The sequence below is a fragment of the Ictidomys tridecemlineatus genome, chromosome 14, assembly GCF_052094955.1.
Source record: "Ictidomys tridecemlineatus isolate mIctTri1 chromosome 14, mIctTri1.hap1, whole genome shotgun sequence".
NCBI lineage: Eukaryota > Metazoa > Chordata > Mammalia > Rodentia > Sciuridae > Ictidomys > Ictidomys tridecemlineatus.
The window spans coordinates 69573803-69594666 of record NC_135490.1 but is presented as its reverse complement, the minus strand read 5'-3'; the positions used below and the strand labels follow the sequence as shown (position 1 = coordinate 69594666).

At 43.1% G+C, this 20864-nt stretch overlaps 1 protein-coding gene across 2 annotated transcripts in view; it reads left to right on the top strand.

Moving 5' to 3' along the window:
- The window catches only part of Prag1 (PEAK1 related, kinase-activating pseudokinase 1), a 55051-nt gene that overhangs the window by 4087 nt on the left and 30100 nt on the right, over positions 1–20864 (top strand). For both annotated transcript variants that reach the window (XM_005330784.5, XM_078031311.1), the window contains 2 exons: positions 975–1391; positions 3466–5300. In XM_005330784.5, coding sequence (XP_005330841.2) covers positions 1062–1391; positions 3466–5300 — 2165 coding nt within the window. In that variant the 5' untranslated portion in view covers positions 975–1061. The remainder of the gene's footprint in view (positions 1–974; positions 1392–3465; positions 5301–20864) is intronic.

Below are 20864 nucleotides of genomic sequence, written 5' to 3'. Positions count from 1 at the left end.
TCTATTTTTTTTTTTTTTTTTTGGCTGGAGGGTGGTGCCAGGGATGGAACTTGGTCACTTGGTCACTGAACCACATCCCCAGCCCTATTTTTGAATTAGATTTAGAGACAGGGTCTCACTGAGTTGCTTAGCACCTCACTTTTTGCTGAGTCTGGCTTTGAACTCAAGATCCTCCTGCCTCAGCCTCTGGAGCCGCTGGGATTACAGGCGTGTGCCATCGTGCCTGGCCCTGCTTTTATTTTAATAGAGTTCTTGATCAAAAATTGTGGGTTATCTAAATGAAACATGTAATCCTGGCTTGGGGCCTGGAGGCCACCTGTCTGCCCTTAAATTGCTATAAGAGACATTACTAGTATAATCAACATCTTAAAACTACGTATAGGTATTGAATCAATATTACTTTCTGGTTGTGAATTGTGTGGTTAGACGTGCAGATTATTAAATGGTTCAGGGGGGAAAGTATGTGTATGTGAAAAGATAAAGCAAAGAAAGTCAATGTAATAAAATATTAGAAAATCTGGAAAAAAAATTGTGAGTTATCATCTGGAAGCCATTGTTTTTATTTGTTGTACTACTTTGAGGTTCTTCTTTCTTGGAGGCAGTGCCTTATGCTCTGGACTCCGTCTGCAGTATCTTAAAGAATATATCAAGGAGGTACAGGCTTCCCTTCTCAAACTCCATGATTCCCTCTTATAACTGTCCCACACCCTCAAGTACTCAGTGTTTTAAGGACCTGAAATGTCTTTTATTTTGCAGTCTAGTTTTTGCAGCTCCTGATAAGGTCACTCCACTAGAGAGCATCCAAGAACATTGTGACAAGAGCGTGAGGGCCCCAGAATAAATGGAATACTCCTCTTTACCTTGTTGCTCCTCTTTACCCCACTGTGTCCTCTGTTCTCTTCCCTAATCAGATAATTAGACTCTAATTGCTAATACAACCGTCTTCTAATCAGGCCAGTGATCTGCCTTTCCAGGTGTCTGCTCCAGGACCTACCTCTGTCTGCCACAAGACTACGCCAGAGGGCTGGGCACAAGATGAACCAGCACACTACTGGCCCACGATGCTCCAGACCATCCGACTGAACCCTGAGAGCCCCAAAATGTCTGCGTGCAGTGACTTTGTGGAGCATATCTGGAAGCCCGGGTCCTGCAAGAACTGCTTCTGCCTACGGAGCGACCACCAGCTGGCAGCTGGCTGTCCCCAGCCCAGAGCAGGCAGCCTGCCCCCTCCACCACGCCTGCCCCCCAGGCCTGAGAATTGCCGCCTGGAAGATGAAGGTGTGAACAGCTCACCCTATTCCAAGCCCACGATTGCTGTGAAACCCACCATGATGAGCTCAGAGACTTCCGACGTGTGGACGGAGGCCAACCTGAGTGCTGACGTCCAGCAGGTGAGGCTGACTAACCCCTGTGGTATTTTAATAGGGGCTGCTTCTTTTCTAACACTTGGTGACTGGCTGGCAGCCAGGGAGGGCTGTTGGAGCAAGAATCCGGTAGGATGGCTGCCCGTTGGCTTGCCCAGAGATTGCTTTGCCCTGACTGCTGCTATTTGGCGATTGCCACCCTCCTTTGTATCTGTCCCTTTAGGCTAATTATTGTCTCCAGTCCCTCAGATTTCCTCCTGTGATACGGAGACTTGTCTCAGGGCAGACCAAAAATGAAAAACCTCTTTTAAAAATTTCAACTGATGATTTAGCAAGGCCCTAAGCAACTTAGTGAAACCCTGTTTCAAAATATAAAATTTAAAAAAAAGGGCTGGGGATGAGGCTCAGTGTTAAAGCACCCCTGGGTTCAATCCCCCATACCAAAAAGTAAAAATAAAAAATTCAACTGACAATTTTAGATGTATATACAATTAGCAGTCATTACATAATGAATCTCATGCACACAGCACTCATCAACATAAGCTTCAAAATCCATCAGCTCATGACCAATCTTGTTTCATCTCTGACCTTATGCACCAATTGCATATCATTTTAGTAATGTTAAAATATAAAAGTTTTTATTAAAAAAAACAATGCCATTACCACACTTAAAATATTAACACTAATTATTTATTATCTTCTAATACTCAGGGAAGATTCATAATCCCCCCTCTTTTTTTTTTTTTTTGGTACCAGGGATTGAATTCAGGGTTGCTTAAATACTTACTAAGCCTCATCCCCAGCCCTTATTTATTTATTTATTTATTTAGAGACAGAGTTTTATTAAGTTGTTTAGGCCCTCAGTCTTCCAGGCTGCTGGACTTACAGGCATATACCACCACTACATTCAGCTTATAATTTTAAAGCTTGGATTTAACAAACAGTTTTGATCTAGAATCTATTGAAACAATTACATCCCTAAAGGTTAGACCTTTCTGCTCATCTCACAGATAACCCTTAGGAATAATAATTGAGATGACACATAGACCAGGGCTGCTTGAATTTGCCGACTTGGGACACATCTTGGAGGCTTTATGTCTAAGACATTCCTAAGAACTGCTTGCTCCATGTTGACCTCTTTGCATGTTCTAGTTTTTCTCAGCCAATGTGGTGAGTGGATCAGGAAGGGTGTGTGAGCTTTATGTGAAAACAAAGGTCAGTTTTAAATCGGAGGAGGCTTAATTGAAGAGAGGCATTTCCTGTGGTTGCTATGAGTTCCATGTCCCTCACAGCGCTGTTCCATTTTCCCTAAACTGGTTACACCCATTCGCCAGGCCATTCCCTACACCTTCAACCTTCACCTACATAAGCCAGGGACTCTCCAAGTTCTGAATCCTTTGGGAAAGGAGCCAAATGCAGGCCCTACTTTGAAACTGTTTCTAAAAGGGGTGGTGATGGGGACTTTAGAAGGGAAGGAAAAGGGAACAGGGATGGGAATGGCTAGTCCACATCTCTCTTTCATAGCCCAACTGGTCTAGTCACTTAGGCAACTCTGGCTGAGGTAACCTTGTTAACTGGGAAAAAGAGCAGCTTTTTAGCTTTGCCTGAGGCAGAACCCAGCTAGGAGAGAAGAAGCCTGGACTCAGCTAAGAGTGATCCCTCACTTCCTGCCCTGCCCGGCCACACACCCCAGGTGTTTAAAAATCATATGACTTCTGTTTCTTCTGGAATGCACCGTGACAGGGTTATCAAAAAGCCAACCAACAGAAAGCAAAAACTTAAAACCAAACTCCAAGCCTGTAAGAGACCTATTTCACCCAACACTTGTGACAAAGGCAAAATGTTCTCTTTGAGGGTTTGTGGGGTTTTTTTCCTATCTCACAGACTTAAGCCAAAAGCATTACAGACCCTGGGATGGAAGCTGGGCTCAGTGGGTGCCCCAGCAATGCTCCTAAGCATGGGGAGATCAGAAGGGGGGTGTGCCCGGGAGTCCCTGCTCCCACGTGCTCGCACTGCACTATAGAAGGCAGTTGACAATGTCATGGCACTTGGCTGTCACTTTTTCTCTCTAATCTAAGTCTTTTCACCTTGGTCTGTGTAGGCACTCTGGAGACGAGCCCCGGGCAAGCTCCCCCTCCCAAAGCAGGAAAGCATGCCCATAGTTTACCTGGGCAGCTTCCGCGGCATACAGAAGCCTGCGGCTCCCCCTGCCTGCGCGGATGGTGGCCCTCGCTGTCCCCCTGCCTATGCCATGGTGGGCCTGCACAACCTGGAGGCCCGTGGGGAAAGGAACATCGCCATCCACCCCGGGAGCTTCCCCGACGAGAAGCCTGGACGGGAAGAGAAACCCCCCTTTCCCTACCCAGAGCTGCCCACGGCTCAGGAGAGCTTCCGCCAGAAACTGGCCGCGTTTGCCGGGATGACATCTGGCTGTCCCAAGAGCCCTAGGCCCTGCCCCTCTCCTCAGCCCCTGCGGGAGTCCCTGCCCTCTGAGGATGACAGCGATCAAAGGTGCTCGCCCTCTGGAGACAGTGAAGGCGGAGAATACTGCTCCATTGTGGACTGTTGCCCCGGGAGCCCTGTGGCCAAGGATGCTGCTCGTGCTGAGGGCTCCCGGGGCAGACCTGGCGCAGGGACCTGCTCGCCCACCTGCTGGGAGCAGGGAACTTGTGCTGGGCCTAAGGACGAGGAGAAGCGGGTTCTGAGCTTCCCCAGTGAGTGCTGTGGCCAGGGCCCCACAGCCAACAGGCCCCACCTGGGTCCCAAGAAGCTGTCCCTTGCTTCAGACGCTGCCAGTTCTTCCGATGGCCTGTCCTGCGGCAGCACCCACAGTGGCGCCAGCAGCCCCTTCGCTGCCCACCTTGAGAGCGATTACTGCTCCCTGGTGAAGGAACCAGAGTCTGGGAAGCAACAGGACTTGGGCTGCCACTTGGCGACCTCTAGCAGATGCCCAGGGCTGGCTGGAGAGCCCCAGGCCCCACCCCACCCCAGGGAGGCTGTACAGCCAGAGCCCATCTATGCCGAGAGCACCAAGAGGAAGAAACCAGTGCCGGTGCCTTCCAGGCCACAGGCCAAGGCAGAACAGGCAGCAGCTACTCAGGGCCAAGGCCAGGGCCAGGGCCAGGTATGGACAGGTGATGTCTGGACTCAGAAAACAGTGTCTGGCTGGAGTCAGGACAGGGAAGGCTCAGACAGGACTCCCCAGGTGTCAGCTACCATTACAGTTATGGCGGCCCACCCAGAAGAGGACCATCGGACCATCTACCTGAGTAGCCCTGACTCTGCAGTGGGGGTGCAGTGGCCACGTGGGCCTGTGAGCCAGAACTCAGAGGCTGGGGAAGAGCAGACCCCAGATGGGCAGGGACCGAGCTCCAGTGAGAGCCATCCTCATGATGCGACTGAGAGCACACCCAAGGCCAGGCCTGCCATCCCCCCCAAGCTGTCTAAGAGTAGCCCTGGTGCATCTCCGTCCTCTTCCCCACTGGCTGACCCCGGTGAGGGGGGCTCCAGTGGCAGTGGCCTTGGACCCCAGCCTTCATCCCAAGGCCCCACCGACCCCACTTCTTCCTGTCGGATCAATGGCATCGTCAGCAATGAGCCTGCCAGATGTCTTCCACCCGCCACCTCTTCAGCCTTGGACCAGAGGCGGCCCAGGTTCCAGACTGGTGCCTGGAGTCGTCAGTGCCGGATAGAGGAAGAGGAGGAGGTGGAGCAGGAATTGTTGAGTCAAAGCTGGGGAAGAGAGACAGAAAATGGCATCATGGACCATTCAAATTCCTCTACCTGGCACCGTCTCCACAGCATGGATGGCTCCTCGGGACAGAATAGCAAAGCTGGGACTGGGATGAGCAAATCGGCTTCTTTTGCCTTTGAGTTTCCCAAGGACAGAAGCAGGATGGAGGCATTCTCACCTCCTCCCCCGCCTCCCAAGTCCAGGTGAGTAACAGTGTCCTGTGGGAAAACAACTTGGCTCTTAAGGAAAAGTACCTGTTGGCAGGTCCAGGGCCTCTCTCCAGAAAGCTTGACCTTTGCTGCCTTGCTGGAAGGCCTTTAGGCCCAACCTCCAGGCCTCCCCTCTGGGCAGCAGTGTCTGCCCAGAGGCCATTGTGCCTTTATGTAAATTTTGAAGAGGCCCAGTGCAGCCTTCAGAGAAAAAGAATTATTGTTTGTGCTGGAGCTTTGCAAACAAACTTACAAGCAGAGCCCTGCAGGGTTTGGCTATTTGCAATGAATCCTTAAGGAGCTGGGGTTGTGGCTTAGTGGTAGAGCACTTGCCTAGCGGGTGAGGCACTGGGTTCGATTCTCAGCAGGTGTGTAAATGAATAAATCATGAATAAATCGATAAACATCTAAGGAACGAATATTTTAAAGCTAGAGGTATAGCTCAGGGTGGAATGCATGCTTGAGGGGGACTCTGGGTTCCGTCCTCAGCATCACAAAAAGTAAAAATGGTGTTGGGGGGGGGTGAGAAACCCTGCCAGGCTGTCACCCTTATGGTATCCATATTTTTATACCTGGTACTCTTTTGTTCCACATCTTTCTCTCTGTCTCTCTGGTACTAGGAACTGAACCCAAGGTTGCTTTATTTCGGCCTTTTTTTGCCTTTTTAAAAATTTTCAGACAGGGGCTTGCTGAAGCTAGCCTCAAACTTGCTATCCTCCTGCCTCAGCTTCCCAAGTTGCTGGGCCTGGGTTTTTGTTTTTTTATTAGTGTCTTCTGCAGGATTTTTTTAAAGGAACTCTGAAGCTTTTTATTTGTATAAGCATGCAAAAGAGGGCTAAAGAAAGCAAAACAGGCAAAGCCAAGTGTGTGCTTAATAAACTATTACCCGGATGGTGATTAGGTACTGGGGCTAAAATTAGAAAAGAGGAAGCTTTGCACTTGGTTAGTAACTCTCAGATGTTTATTTTTTTACTTCATTTTTTTCAGTCCTGGGGATTGAACCCAGGGCTTTGTACATGCTAGACAAGCGCTCTACCACTGAGCTACATCCCCAGTCCTCAGATGTGGTTTTTAAAGGAAAAAAAAAAAATGTAGTTTCATGTTAGCACGTTGAATCTCACAGCTTTTTGCACAGCCTCGCTGCTGTCCTGCCAGTTTAAAGTACCTTTCAAAGGCTCCAGAAAAATAAATGCCTTTTTAAAGGTACTGAGCTGTGCATGGGATTTAAATTGTGAGGGGGGAAAAAAATCCCTCAGTGAAAGCAAAACTGATTTTATCAGGGGAAAAAAGAAACCTGCTGTTTTTTAAAAAAAGACAGATTTCTCTAGTCCTGTCATTGCCAGTATTCTGTTTCAGTGGATGTGCCCTAGGTGGATGTCAGAAACAAGGGAATTGACCACAGAGAGAAGCAGCTGTGACACTTGACTTTGAACGTCAAGGCTCTCAGGATGTGATGTGATCTAACGTGGGCTTGTTCTCATGGCCATCATCCCTTTGTTCTGGTAATGCATAGGCTTCCTACCATGCAGAATAGACACCTTTCAGATCTTCAGGTGATTGCAGACTCTTTGGCTACAATTTTAACTCCCTGAATGAATGAACAATTCACCAGCCAAAAATGAACTCCCATCTATATAATACTTCCTAAGGGCCAGGTACAGATTCAGGGATGTTAGACATGATAACTCACTTCAGCCCTAAAGGGGAAGGATTACCATCCCCAATCCCTAGGTGACAAGACAGATATAGAGAGCTGAAGTAACCTGTCCAAGGCCGCAACCATACCTAGCAGTCCAGCCCCAGGTCTGTGCTCCTAAACATACAGTACACATCGTCAGGCATAGGAGCATCAGCCCCTTGTATTTGTGTGCCTCTGTTTCTGGTAGGTTGGTGGAAAGTACCATTGTCAGTGTCAGAAAACCAAGTTTATACTCCATCTCTTTTATTGAGTGGCCTTGCACCAGCTGTTTACTGTGATTAGAGTTTTCGGGTTCCTCTTTTTCTAAAATGGGATGATGATAAGACTTTCATAACATCCTATTATTGAAATAAGTCGAACAACAGAACCGAATGGGGGCGGTAAGTTGTAATGTAGTCAGAAGCCACCCAGAGCTGTTAAGTGTGGCAGCAACCACCCATACCCTATAATAGAAACCAGCCTGGTCCAGTCCCGGAAATGCCACCTGAGCCTGGGGAAATAACTAAAACTTTCTCACTTGAGAGTCACAGTGCTTGGAGAAATCCCAGTAACCATAGCAGCATGACTCAGGAAGGGTTTTAATTAGCATCTGGATTGAGATCAGAGTTTTTCAGTCCAATATGTTTTGATAAAACCCTTGGAGTAAATTTAGCTCAAATCAGGTAGGAATCTCAGAGGTTCCAGCTCTTAAAGAACAAAACAAAAAGATTTTAAAAAGTTCTTACTTTGGGAGAAAATGTGGGAGGTAAAATTAACTTAAGGGAACACAGAAAAAAAAAAAAAGAAAAGAGCATCTTGTATTATTTAAAATAAGCCAAACTAGTCCATTTGAGAAGCCTTTTCATTTTTCAAGCATTGCTGACATAATCCTTTGAATCTTCATGTCTCCCCTGTGAAGAGATAAGAGGGAAGGCTTGGGACCATAAGCTGACTTTTAAATCTGGAATTTCTCTGGGGAGAGAGGGTACCATGAAGTCTAAAGCCTTCAAACCTAGCGGATTGAGGTGTAGGCAAATCAAGAGTGTTAGTGAGAATTCAGCCCATAGCTGATTCAGTACCAACACCAGTGTGCACCAGTAATTATGGCAGGCTGATGTCTGTTTTCCAAAATGGAAGTTATGGAACATCTTCAAGCAACGTGGGAAGTTAAGCTGATTTCTTGCATGGACCCATCTGTTAAATGCTTTCTGTATCTAATGATTAGATGATATATGTATGCTTTATGCGCTCTGAACTCGAGAAAAAGAATTACTTCATGCAGGGCTATGTTACTTTCCACTTACATGGTGTGGAGAGATGGACAGATTTGTCTGCTTTCTTGGGCCACCATGGAAGAACAGAGAATGAATTTCTGGGTTGTCTATCATCCCCCTCCAAACTGGAGGGGAAAAAATAGATGTCAAGAATGACTTGGTTTTCCTATGGTCCTGTTTCGAATGTTTGATAGTAGTAGCCTATCTATCTTTGAGATACTGTCTTCTGTAAGCTCCCATTTGCATTCCTGAGAAACCTCTTGCTATAATGTTCTGCAGAACCAAGATCCTCCAGGCACATTTAATGTACTGAAGGGTCTTGCTCTGGATGTGTTTAGGGTGCATCCTCTTTCTGAGAAGTTTGGGCCTTTCCTGACCCTCTGCTGCTAAGGCAACCTCCTGTATCCGAACACTGTACTTAGAATGATGGACCACACCAATCTCTGGGTCATTTTGCAGGTTATAAGGTGAGGATTGACAAGTACCATTGCTTAGGAGTTGAAATACTACAGGCAAGAGGCATGGCCTGTTAAACATCACCTTCAAGACTTAAGGCAGTTTAATGAGCTGCAGCACCTAGGGAAACAATTAAGATGCAAAATAATGACATTTCTTTCTGCTCTTTGTTTCTTTGCAGATGCAAACCTAGTTTGAAATGACTTATGACTTTAACAAGTCAGTTAAAGGAGACTCATCTAGTTAGTGCAGATACGTGTTTCACCCCAAATTAGGATGATAGACCTGAGCATGGAGGTGAAATTGAGGATGATTGGTGAATCAGATATGAGACAGGTTTATATAGTTTTAGTTCCCAAATAGTCTGGTCTCAGGTAGATAAGACTAATCAATAGTTTCCTCCAAGAAAGTGAGAGATGTGTTTGTTTTAAAATTATCACTCAGGACCATTTTAATTTTAACTCACCGCCTGGTCAGTTCTCCCCTTCCTCTCAAGGATGCTGGGGAGCAGAGGGTTCATATGTCCTTGGGCTTTTTCTCCCTCTTACAGTTGCTCCTGCATTGCTTCTTGGCAGACAGGTAGACACAGTGTCATAAATAGAGTTCTTTTCTGTTCACAGAAGTGGACGCTTTGCCAACCCAAGGAACCAAAATGACTTTGTTGTGTGGTCTCTCTTGTAACCTGGTCACTCAGCATGAGGCCGGAGAATGACAATAGAGTGAGTGAGGTGGCTATTTGTCTCCAAACTCCATATCCAATCTGATTAAAGCTCCAGGTGCTTTGTTCTGAAGGCTCCCTTTACTGAAGTGAGTTTCAGGGGGTGGTACCCATTTACTAGGAAATCCAATAGTTTCGGTGCTTCTTGAGCTTATCTGTGTGGCATTTGAAAATCACAGTTTATATAAGGAAGCTCTGTATTTAGATAATCTTCTTTAACTATGTTTAGGCTTCTTGACCAAATTTAAATAATAAATAGGCTAGAATTGGTCAGAGAGAAATGAATCCTGGGCATACTCCAGTGGGAGAAATTGCCCCCTCCCTCCTGTCCCTCGCCAGTTGCACACAGAGATTGGCGAAGGAAACAAAGCGCGTGTATCAACAGTGCAAGTTCATACTCTGTGCGAGGCTAGAGGCAAATCAAAAGTTAGCCTCTCCTATGAGTTTGTAGATAGAACCTGGAAGCATGGGGGACAGTCCATGTGCCATACGCATTAAAATTGATTCCCATCTTCCTGCTCTGTAATATTTAAGAAAAAAAAATCACTGACTTGACAGTAATTTATATAAACTCGTAAGACATTCTAATTTTGAGCATACATCCTTGTCTAAGGTGAGGAATTAGAGATTCTTTAATTCATCAAATATCTACCAATTGCCTGCTTTTTCTTGGGCTCTGTGCAAGGCGTTTAAAACGCCAGTTACTGGGGTTCTGTCCTAAGGATTCTGAGGGTTGAATAGATATGAATTCAGTCAGCAGATGTGCAGCACAACTGCCAAAGGCTGGCTCCTGCTTTGATTTTCTTTGATGAGTTCTGTTCTCAGAGGATCTGGATTCTTTCTCTATAAAATAGGCCAGGTGCTCCTTTGCGATAAAGAGCATGCTTAGCCATTCTGGGAGGTCTAGACTGGTTCCTGGCATAGAGTAGATGCTCAAGACATGTGTTTTAAATGGGACAGTTGTAGGCAGAGACCATGCCCTGTTTATTTCATTTTACAGAAAAGCATCTGACTTCAGGCTTGGCACATAATAGGTTGCTTAAGACTTGTTGAGAGAAACAGCCCAGTGGGGCTTTGAATCCGAAGGATCCATCCTGCTTGCCTCGACACTGTGTTCATGCCTGTTTTTGCATGGAACACAGCATGTCTTCTGTTGCGTTAAAATGGGTCCATGTTTGCTTCTCTTGAAGAAATTGTAAACTTCTGGGTGTGCAGGGGCCACAGCTCTTCTAGACTTCTCTATAAAGTACCTTTCACAGAAATTGACACCCAACAGGTGTTCAATGCAGAATTGAATTTTAAAGTCCACTGGACACTGTAGATGAAATATTTCTTGATTTGATTTTTCACTGGATATGGTTTATAATTCTTGGCTGTCTATGCTCAATAAAACATTGTCACCATAAGTTAAAGAAGTTGAGGTTAATAATTGTTCATGCTTCAAGGTGGGCAAACATCACATGGGCACAATACATACTTTCATGGATTAATTATCCTCTAATGATTATACATTTCACTTTTGCAAGTGGGTTTTATTACACTGCCCCCCACCCCTTTTTAAAAAAGCTGAGCAGGTGTGTAGAGCCAGCCCTCTCTGTCACAAGAATGTTCTTTCAAGGAGCAATCATCTAAGAACTTTTTTTTTCTTCCACCTAGTAAGTTACCGAGTAATTCTAGGGTGTGGTTTTGCTTCTCTGAGAACAGATTTTTTTCATAGTCTCTGAGTGGGGGTTGGAAAACACAAACTTGGACTATATGATTGCGCCTCCTCTATCTATCATGCAGACAGAGGGACTTTGTTCCTAGAACGGCTGGCCTACTTTTTTGGGCACAAAGGTCACCAATTGGTGAGAAATATTCTCTACTAGTGGCCCAAGGAATGTTTTGTCGTTGGATTGTTGTTTTGATTGAATTTGTACTTCTTCTATCAGGGTTGATTAATCAACTATAAAGAATCATTTGTGCCCTTTTCTGCAGCTAATACGTTTCAGAGTTGGAAGATCTATAAAATAGGCCAGGTGCTCCTTGAAGATAACGTCTTCATTCTCCATGTTTAAATTGCTCATTATTTCTTCTATTGACTTTTGGGCAGATCCCTAAAGATGCTGGGTGTTACGAGTGTTTGTGCTGTTCCCATTAAACTTTGGAAAATTCCTTGCCTTGATTAGCTTGTGTCCAGTACCCTGGATGGCTTATTCTCTGTGCTTCTCTGTCAGGCAGACTAATAGAAACAATTCTTCTTTGTTCAGTGATAAGGGGAACTTTCAGGTTGAGGACTACCTTAAAAAAAAAAAAAAAAACAACTTCCCTTTTACTCAGATATTTTGCTGTTGAGTTAATTTTAGTATCTGTCACTATCAAATGATCTCCTTGACTCCCCAGTAATTTGGTTTTTACCCATTTCTTACCCATTTATATATGTGCTATAAAAATTTTTCTGACATGCACTTGAAGATCACTAAGAAAAGGGAAGGAAAGTCTGGAATTTGCATCATTTAATATGATTCTTTATAGGTACTGATCAAAAGAAAAATAAGATTTTGTGATTGTGTAATCTTGAACCGTGAAGGCAGTTGGGTTGCATCCTCTATGCCAATCCTGACCAGTTGGAAGACTGCTGTGGAGCTCCCTGTGGGAACCCACCCATAGCCAAGTTTGCCACCATCAATTGGTACTGCCTGCAGGTCATGCAGAGGTAGGGGTACAGGCACAGGTGCCAGCTACTTGCAATCCAGTCTTAAAATCTAAAATTTACCATTTAAAATGCGAAATATCTGATAGTCAATAACCATTCTCTGTGTTCGATTAAGAATACAAGAATTCCCTTACTTTGTGGATGGGGTCTGTGGTCTGTCTAGCTCCGTGGCCCTAAGCTCAGTATTTGGCAGAAGATGTCATCCTCTTTGATCATAGCCTCACATTTCAGACAAGATGGCAAAATGTTTTGTTTCCTCCCAGGGAAATTATCATTATAACTACTCTATGAATTTTAACCCTTTGAGAACTCAGTATTGAAATAAACAGCAACTACCCTTAAGTGTATTACCCATTATTTAAAGTATTGTTTTCCTTTACAAACTTAAATTCACTTTTTCAGTCCTTAATTGTTGAGCAGTGACTGGTCACTTAGCCTTTCCTCTTTGGCTTGTCCCTCTGATTTCCTTTGTCCAAAATTAAGGGTGAATTCAGGAGATGGTAGATGCAGAAGGTGTGTCAGAATCCTCTAGAAGGCTAGTTTAAGCATGAAAATTAGGTATTATCAATTGGGGAAATAGAACAAAACTATTGTTTTCATAATACACAGTACACAGAGTTTTCTAACATTTCTTGACTGTTAATAAGTAGACTTTTTTTTTTTTTTTTTTTTTTTTGCGGTGCTAGGTACTGAACCCAGGGTCTTGTTGCATGTATGTTAGGCAAGTGCTGGACCACTGAGCTACATCCCCAGCCTCTAGTCCATCTTTCTTTTAGAGATGCTCAATTGGGGACAGACAGGTTCCTAGGAGATAATAGAAGAAAACCAGGACTGATATTTGCTGATGTGTCATATTTACTTGGTAACCCTCCTTCACATCTCACATAATGTCTTTTTCCTATTCATGTCCTCTCCAAAACTTGAAATAGAGAAATTGTCTATCAGTGAATGCTAAACTCAGACCTTTGACCCCACAGCTTATCCTCCTCAGTGCTTCTCCATTTTTCCTACAAACCATAAAGAAAGATCTGAGAGCCTTGCGTCCCAAATGGGCCAGACCTTGCAGGTCAGGGTCTGAGACTTTTTTTTTTTTTTTTAAATCTTGGCATTCATTGATTCAGTAAATATTGAATGGAAACCCAGAGCCTCACTGGGTATAGGTGAGCCCTTACCATTCACAGGTGGGTAAAGTACAGATGACTCATTAGATGATCTTAGCACACTGGTTTACTGTATGTACAAAAACAAACACAAAACCACATTGAAACTCCGCTTTATATCATATGTGAAGGTGGACTACAGATAGTCTAATGACCCAAATGTGTAAGATAAAACCAAAAATCTAGTTTAAAAATGTGCACAGGAGTTTTAAGGTCCTAAAAGTATAAACCATAACATGATTAATGGATTTGAATTCATCCAATTAAAGATTTCTGTGGATTGGAAGTGCCATAGGCAGATAAGAGATGAAAGATTGAAAAAGGTATATAAAAACCTGAAAGGGATTAATATAGAGACTATCTAAGTGTTCTTATAAATCAACTAGAGAAATCTAAAAAAACCAAGAGCAAAGTGGGCGAGAGACAGAGTGAACCAAAGGAGAAACCAAAACGTATGACAGAATAAGAGCTACTTAACCTCATCAATAAGCAGAGATGTGGCATTAAGGAATAGGAAGTGTTATGTCTACCAGATTGATGAAAATTACAGTCACATGATAACAATTTGGGCAAAGATCAAGGAAAATAGCTGTGCGTGCCCTGCTGGTAAGAGTGGAGGCTGGGTCAGTCGTTCCAGAGAATAATAGGACAGTACTCAGGAAAATTAAATATGAGAAAGAGCCATGTCCCCACAGTCCTCATTCCTGAGTGTGTGCCTCAGAGACACCCACACAGAGGTCCACAAGGAGGCAGCTACAGGAAAGATGACAACATTGTTTATAGTAGCAAGGAGTTAGAGCAAACCCAGGTATTCATCTCTAGAGAAACAGATAAATAAAATGTGATGAGTACGAAATGAATTGCTTAGTAGAAGTCAGAAGCAGTGAATCGAAAGTATGCACAAAAACATGGATGGACCTTAAACAGGTATTGAGTGAAATAAAGAAACAAAAGATGGAGGATCCTCACAGAGTGTATTTAATATAAGTTAAACACACAGTAGCACTGTATTTTTTTTTTCTTCTAGGGATTAAACCCAGGGCCTCACCCATGCTAGGCAAGCACCCTATCACTGAGCCACATCCCCAGCCTACCACTTTATCTCTTTAAAGGAAAGCTACTTTGTTGATATTCTACACAATTTTTTAAAAAGCTGTAGTAAATTGCATATAATATAAAAATTTACTATCTTAACTATTTTTTTCTAGTACTGAGGATTATACCCAGGGGCTCACAAATTCTAAGCAAGTACTCTACCACTAAGTTAGATCCTGGGTCCTTTTTTTTTTTTTTTTAAGTAAGTACTTGTGTTCTTTTTTTTTTTTTAATTTATTTATTTTTTTTATTGTTGGTCGTTCAAAACCTTACACAGTTCTTAATACATCATATTTCACAGTTTGATTCAAGCGGGTTATGAACTCCCAACTTTACCCCGTATACAGATTGCTGTATCATATCAGTTACCCTTCCATTGATTGACATATTGCCTTTCTAGTGTCTGATGTATTCTGCTGTCAGTCCTATTCTCTACTATCCCCCCTCCCCTCCCCTCCCCTCCCCTTTTCTCTCTCTACCCCTTCTACTGTAAATCATTTCTTCCATTTGTATTATCTTGTCTTACCCCTCCATTACATAGTTCTTGATATATCATATTTCACATTTTGATTCAAGTGGGTTATGCACTCCCATATTGCCCCTTATACAGCTTGCAGAATCACATCAGTTTCACTTCCATTGCTTTACATATTGCCATCCTAGTGTCTGTTGTATTCTGCTGCCTTTCCTATCCTCTACTATCCCCCCTCTCCTCCCCTCCCCTCCCCTCTTCTCTCTCTACCCCCACTACTGTAATTCATTCCTCCCCCTTGTATTATTTTTCCCTTTCCCCTCACTTCCTCTTGTATGTAATTTTGTATAAACCTGAGGGTCTCGTTCCATTTCCATGCTATTTCCCTTCTCTCTCCCTTTCCCTCCCACCTCTCAACCCTGTTTAATGATGGTCTTCTTCTTGTGCTCTTCTTCCCTAGTCTGTTCTTAATTACTCTCCTTATATCAAAGAAGACATCTGGCATTTGTTTTTTAGGGCTTGGCTAGCTTCGCTTAGCATAATCTGCTCTAATGCCATCCATTTCCCTCCAAATTCTATGATTTTGTCATTTCTTAATGCAGAGTAATACTCCATTGTGTATAAATGCCACATTTTTTTTATCCATTCGTCTATTGAAGGGCATCTAGGTTGGTTCCACAGTCTTCCTATTGTGAATTGTGCTGCTATGAACATCGATGTAGCAGTGTCCCTGTAGCATGCTCTTTTTAGGTCTTTAGGGAATAGACCCAGAAGGGGGATAGCTGGGTCAAATGGTGGTTCCATTCCCAGCTTTCCAAGAAATCTCCATACTGCTTTCCAAATTGGCTGCACCAATTTGCAGTCCCACCAACAATGTACAAGTGTACCCTTTTCCCCACATCCTTGCCAGCACTTATTGTTGTTTGACTTCGTAATGGCTGCCAATCTTACTGGAGTGAGATGGTATCTTAGGGTGGTTTTGATTTGCATTTCTCTGACTGCTAGAGATGGTGAGCATTTTTTCATGTACTTGTTGATTGATTGTATGTCCTCCTCTGAGAAGTGTCTGTTCAAGTCCTTGGCCCATTTGTTGATGGGATTATTTGTTATCTTATTGTCTAATTTTCTGATCTGAGACAGGATCTCACTAATTTGCTGAAGCTGACCTTGAACTTGTAATTCTCCTGCACTAGCATTCCAAGTAGCAGGAATTATAAGTATGTGCCACCATGCCTGGATTTAATAATTTTTAAGTGCAGCTTAGTTGTATTCACAGGGCATTGATTCCACAGGGGATTGATTCCAGAACAAACCAAGGATACCAAAATCCATGGAACTCAAATCCCATGCACAAAAAGGACATGTTATACGTGTGTAACCTACACACATCCTTTCAGATATTTTGAGTCATCTCCAGATAACTTTAATACCTAATAAAATGTAAATGCTATGTAAATAGTTGTTTTACTGGATCATTTAAGGAGTAAAGACAAGAAAAAGTGTCTACACAGATAATCAGTACAGATGCGATTTCTGTTTTCAAATGTTTTCTATTTATGGTTGTTTGAATCTGCAGATTCAGACCCATGGATAGGGAGGGCTGACTGTACATTCATGTTGTACAGCAAATCTCCAGAGTTCTTTTCATCTTGCAAAACTACAACTCTAGGGCTGGGGCTATAGCTCAGTTGGTAGAGTGCTTGCCTTCATGCACAAGGCCCTGGATTTGATCTCGGAAGGGGCGGGGGGAGGGACTACAACTCAATACAACTCCCTGTTTTTTTCTCCTGGTTGTGTGAATTTCATTATTCTGGATACCTCACATAAGTGCAGTTGTATAGTATGTGTCTTTTTGTAAATGGCTGTTTCATTGTACCTGATACCTTCACCTTTCATCCATGTTGTAGCATGTTTCAGAATTTCCTTCCTTGGGTTTGCTTGTCCATTCATCTTTCAATGAGCATGTGAGTTGCTTCCAGTTTTTTGGCTGTTGTGAATAATGCTGCTATGAACATGGATGTACAAAAGTCTCTTCAAGACTTTGCCTAAGAGTAAAATTGATGGATCATTTTGTAACTTTATTTTTCATTGTTTGAGGCTCTGCCTTGCTCTTATCCATAGCTGCTGCACCATGGTGCACAGGGGATCCAGTTTCTCTACCTCCTCTCCAACACTTACCGTTTTTAGTTTTTTTGATAGTTGGCCATCCTAATGGTTCTGAGGGAGAATCTCCTCATGGTTTTGATTTGCATTTCCTTAATAGTTAGTGGTGTCAAGAATCTTTTCATTTACTTATCGACGGTTTCTTATAGAGAAATGTCTGTTTTAAGTTCTTTGCCCATTTTTTGGTGCCTCATTGTTATTTTATTGTCATTGTTGTTGAGTTGTAGAAGTTCTTTAGATAGTCTGTATATTAACCCCTTATCTGATAGTAGAATTTGTAAATATTAACTCCCATTCCATGGGTTGCCTTTCACTCTGTTGATTATGTCCATTGATGCACAAAAGATTTTAATTTTCATTCTGCCCTATTTATCTATTTTTCTTTTGTTATTTGTGCTTTTGGTACAATACCTTAGATACCAAGGCCACATCCAGTGTCATGACGTTTTTCTTTGTTTTATTCTGACAAGTTATAGTTGTAAGTCTTCCATTTAGATCTTTGATCCATTTGGGTCTAATTTCCGTATGTGATATTAGGTAAGGGTCCAACTTCATTCTTTTGTATGTGGGTACCCAGTTTTCTCAGCACCAAAAGAATGGTCTTTGCACCTTTGTTGAAAATGATCTGACCACATATGAAAGGTTGACTGCTGAGCTTTCCTGTCTTTTCTACTGGTCCATATGCCCATCTTTATGCCAGTGTCACATTGTGTGATTAGCTTTGTGACAAGTTTTCAAATCGGGCAGTGTGAGACATATAACTGTTCTTCCCCATCAGGATTGTTTTGACTGTTTGTGGTTCTTTGGGATTCCATAAGAATCTTAGGATAAAATTTCTTTTTGTAAAAAAATTCCCCTGGGATTTTGATATGGACTTCATTGAATCTATAAATCACTTTGGGTAGTGTTGGCATCTTAACAATATTAAGTCTTCCGGTCCATGCGAATGGGATGCCTTTCCATTTATTTGCATCTTCTTTAACACTGTATCTTTAAAAATAAATGAATAAATCCAAAATATAAACCAGATACCAAAAAGTAGAAATGAGGAATTTGAGGAAGTAGGGAATTAGACTAGAGATGGGATGAAAGGTAAACTAAAATACAGAGCAACGTGAAAATGTATCATTAAATGAGACTTATGGTTATCTCTGCCCTTGACAGAAGCACAAACAGGAAAAGAGACCATGACTCATGGAGAGATTGAAAGAGGACTTATTGAAGGAGATGAGTATGGCAATTAAGAAAATGAATAAAAGTGATGAATGGTTGGAACAGCTTCTTTGGGTTAAGTACAGCATTTCCTGGGAGCCCAGAGAGGTAGGACAAATGAATTAGCCTGCATGGCTGTGCACCTTTATAGAGAAATACTGGGCTTGCTTGACAAGGTGCAAGAGTGGCAGGTTTTGGGGGGTTACCCAGAGTGGGGTGATTTCAGCAAATGCTGGAAACAGGGAAATGGAACTATTGAGGTAAGATGGTGTGGAACCTCCTAGGTTTCCTCCTAGGTCTGATCCATAATTGGGCAACAGGCTGAACCAGTATGAGAAGTGGGGAAGTAGCTTATTCCAAGTAGTCTCCCAAGCTAGCAGGATAGGAATGAAGGGCAGTAACCCGAATAGTTGGACTCACATGCTGGACTTTCAAGTCTAGCAAAGTGGACTTGAATTATTAGCAATCAAGAGAAGGGGCAGGTGGTCCAAGAATTTTGAAAGCAGGGTTACCAAATCCAATAGTCCAGAAATGAAGATTCCCATCAGGCACAGGTGATCTTGGTGGATTAATTCTTACAGGAATAGATCAGGAAAAGAACCACAGTGACTCTCAAGTTCATAAGAGCTCACTACTGGTTTCATTAGTCAATCAGCAGAGGTATATGGTGGCGGGTGAGTTCTGTGGGGTGAAGGGAGAAGGAATCCTACAAGGCTGGAGGTACTCAAGGAAGATTGTTTTTGCATGGGGAAAGCAGGTTAATACAATTAAGGGACTGTTCCTTTTCTAGACATTCCTATAATGGAAACAGGGTGACAGAGCTGAGCAACCTGATGAGCTGAGGATTGTGTTGGCCTCTGAATCTGAGGCTAAACTCAACTGTCAAGCTCGTGAACACATGGATTCAAAATGAGGTCTGGTTGATGGATACATCAACTCTTTCTGTTTATTTTATTTTATTAAATCATCTTCTTGGTTATCTTTCTTCCTTCAGGCTCCCTAAAATGTCATAACACATGAGGCAATTTTGGGTGAATTTACAATAACTGGGCATGGTGGTGCATGCCTGTAATCCCAGAGGCTCAGGAGGCTGAGGCAGGAGGACTGAGTAGGCCAGTCTCAGCAACTTATTGAGGCCTTAAGCAACTTTGCAAGAGCCTGTCTCATAATAAAATATTTAAAAAGGGCTGGTGATGTAGCTCAGTGGTTGAGTGCCCCTGGGTTCAATTCCTAGTACCAAAGAAAGAAAAATTAGAGGTCTTAAGGTGAAGTCTCTAGCCCATCTATCTAATTCTGCTTCCATCCAGGAAGCAAAAGGAATCACTCATTTACTGTAGGCTACTGAAGTCGTCTCTCTGTTTATCCATCCATCTATCCATTCATCCATCCATCCTTCTGCTTGACTAGTACTTTCCATACACATAGTGCAGTTTTTAGCAGTTTATAAATATTAACTCACTGAATCTTCCTAAGAGATAAGCATTCTTGTTATCTTCATGTTATAAATGGGAAGCTATAACACAGAGAGATTAAGCGCTTTCTTCCACAGCCAATAAACAGGGAGCCCTAATGTTCATGCTCTTAACCACATCAGTGGCCTTCCTAGGAGACTCTGAAATCCGTTTAAGAAGTTCTCAGTTCCTTGAATAGCTCTTCTCTCCAAAGGCTCCTGGGCCTCTGCCCACACGGTGCCCACCCGTAGCCAAGGCAGCTGGCGGGAGACATTCTTCAGTGCTTTGCAGTTGTTCGGTCTTTAGTTTCCATTTGTTACCCTCTTTTCATCTCCTCTGCCCGTCTGCCCCTCTCGTGTGAACAGGTGTAGACTTCCTCCTCGACTTTTCCATGCTCCAGAATGGAGAGACAGTGTTCTTCTTAGGTGATTATGATATAGATGAAAAGTGTAGTGGATTGGGCAACAGGTCAGTTTCTGAGTTCTTCAATTCTATTTCTTTCTTTCTTTCTTTTTTTTTTTTTTTTTTTTTTTGAGACACAGATTTGCTTAGGAAAGCAGATAGACATTTAAGGAAGAATGTGAACTCTCTCGGGGGGGTGGGGGTAAACTAAGAATTGCACATTCAAAGGAGATCGTGGGCCATCTCCAGAGGAAGAGACGGGCTTCAGCACTCCTCTTTGCACTTTAGCTGCAATTGCGCCCATGCGTGCACGCAATCCCCCGCCCTCCCTTTCTCTTTTGCCTCACCTGAAACCTGCAGGCCCTAGGAAGTTCCAGGCATTTGCCATCCCCACCCCTGCAGCAGGCAGTCCAGAGCTTCTCTGGGAAAGAACACAACCATGCAGACTGGGACCATGAATAAAAGATTGGTTTTCTGAGATACGAATGGCCAGTCTTTAACAAATATTTATAGCTCTCAATGTCAAAGTGTATTTGTCTGCAAATCTGACCAACTTAAACTTTTTGATTCCTGATTAAAACCAACTAGTAACCTACAAGTGGTGTCTATGTGTGTGTGTACACACACGTGCACATGTTTCTCTAGAAATATAGGGAAAGGCACATTCAGTTTCTCTGTTATTCTCACTCACCAAATTGTCATTGTAAAAGGGTTCAGGGGGGTTCAAAGAAGTCTCTCTACTCAGATCTTCCTGGTTCTGGACCTGCCTAGCTCTTGACACA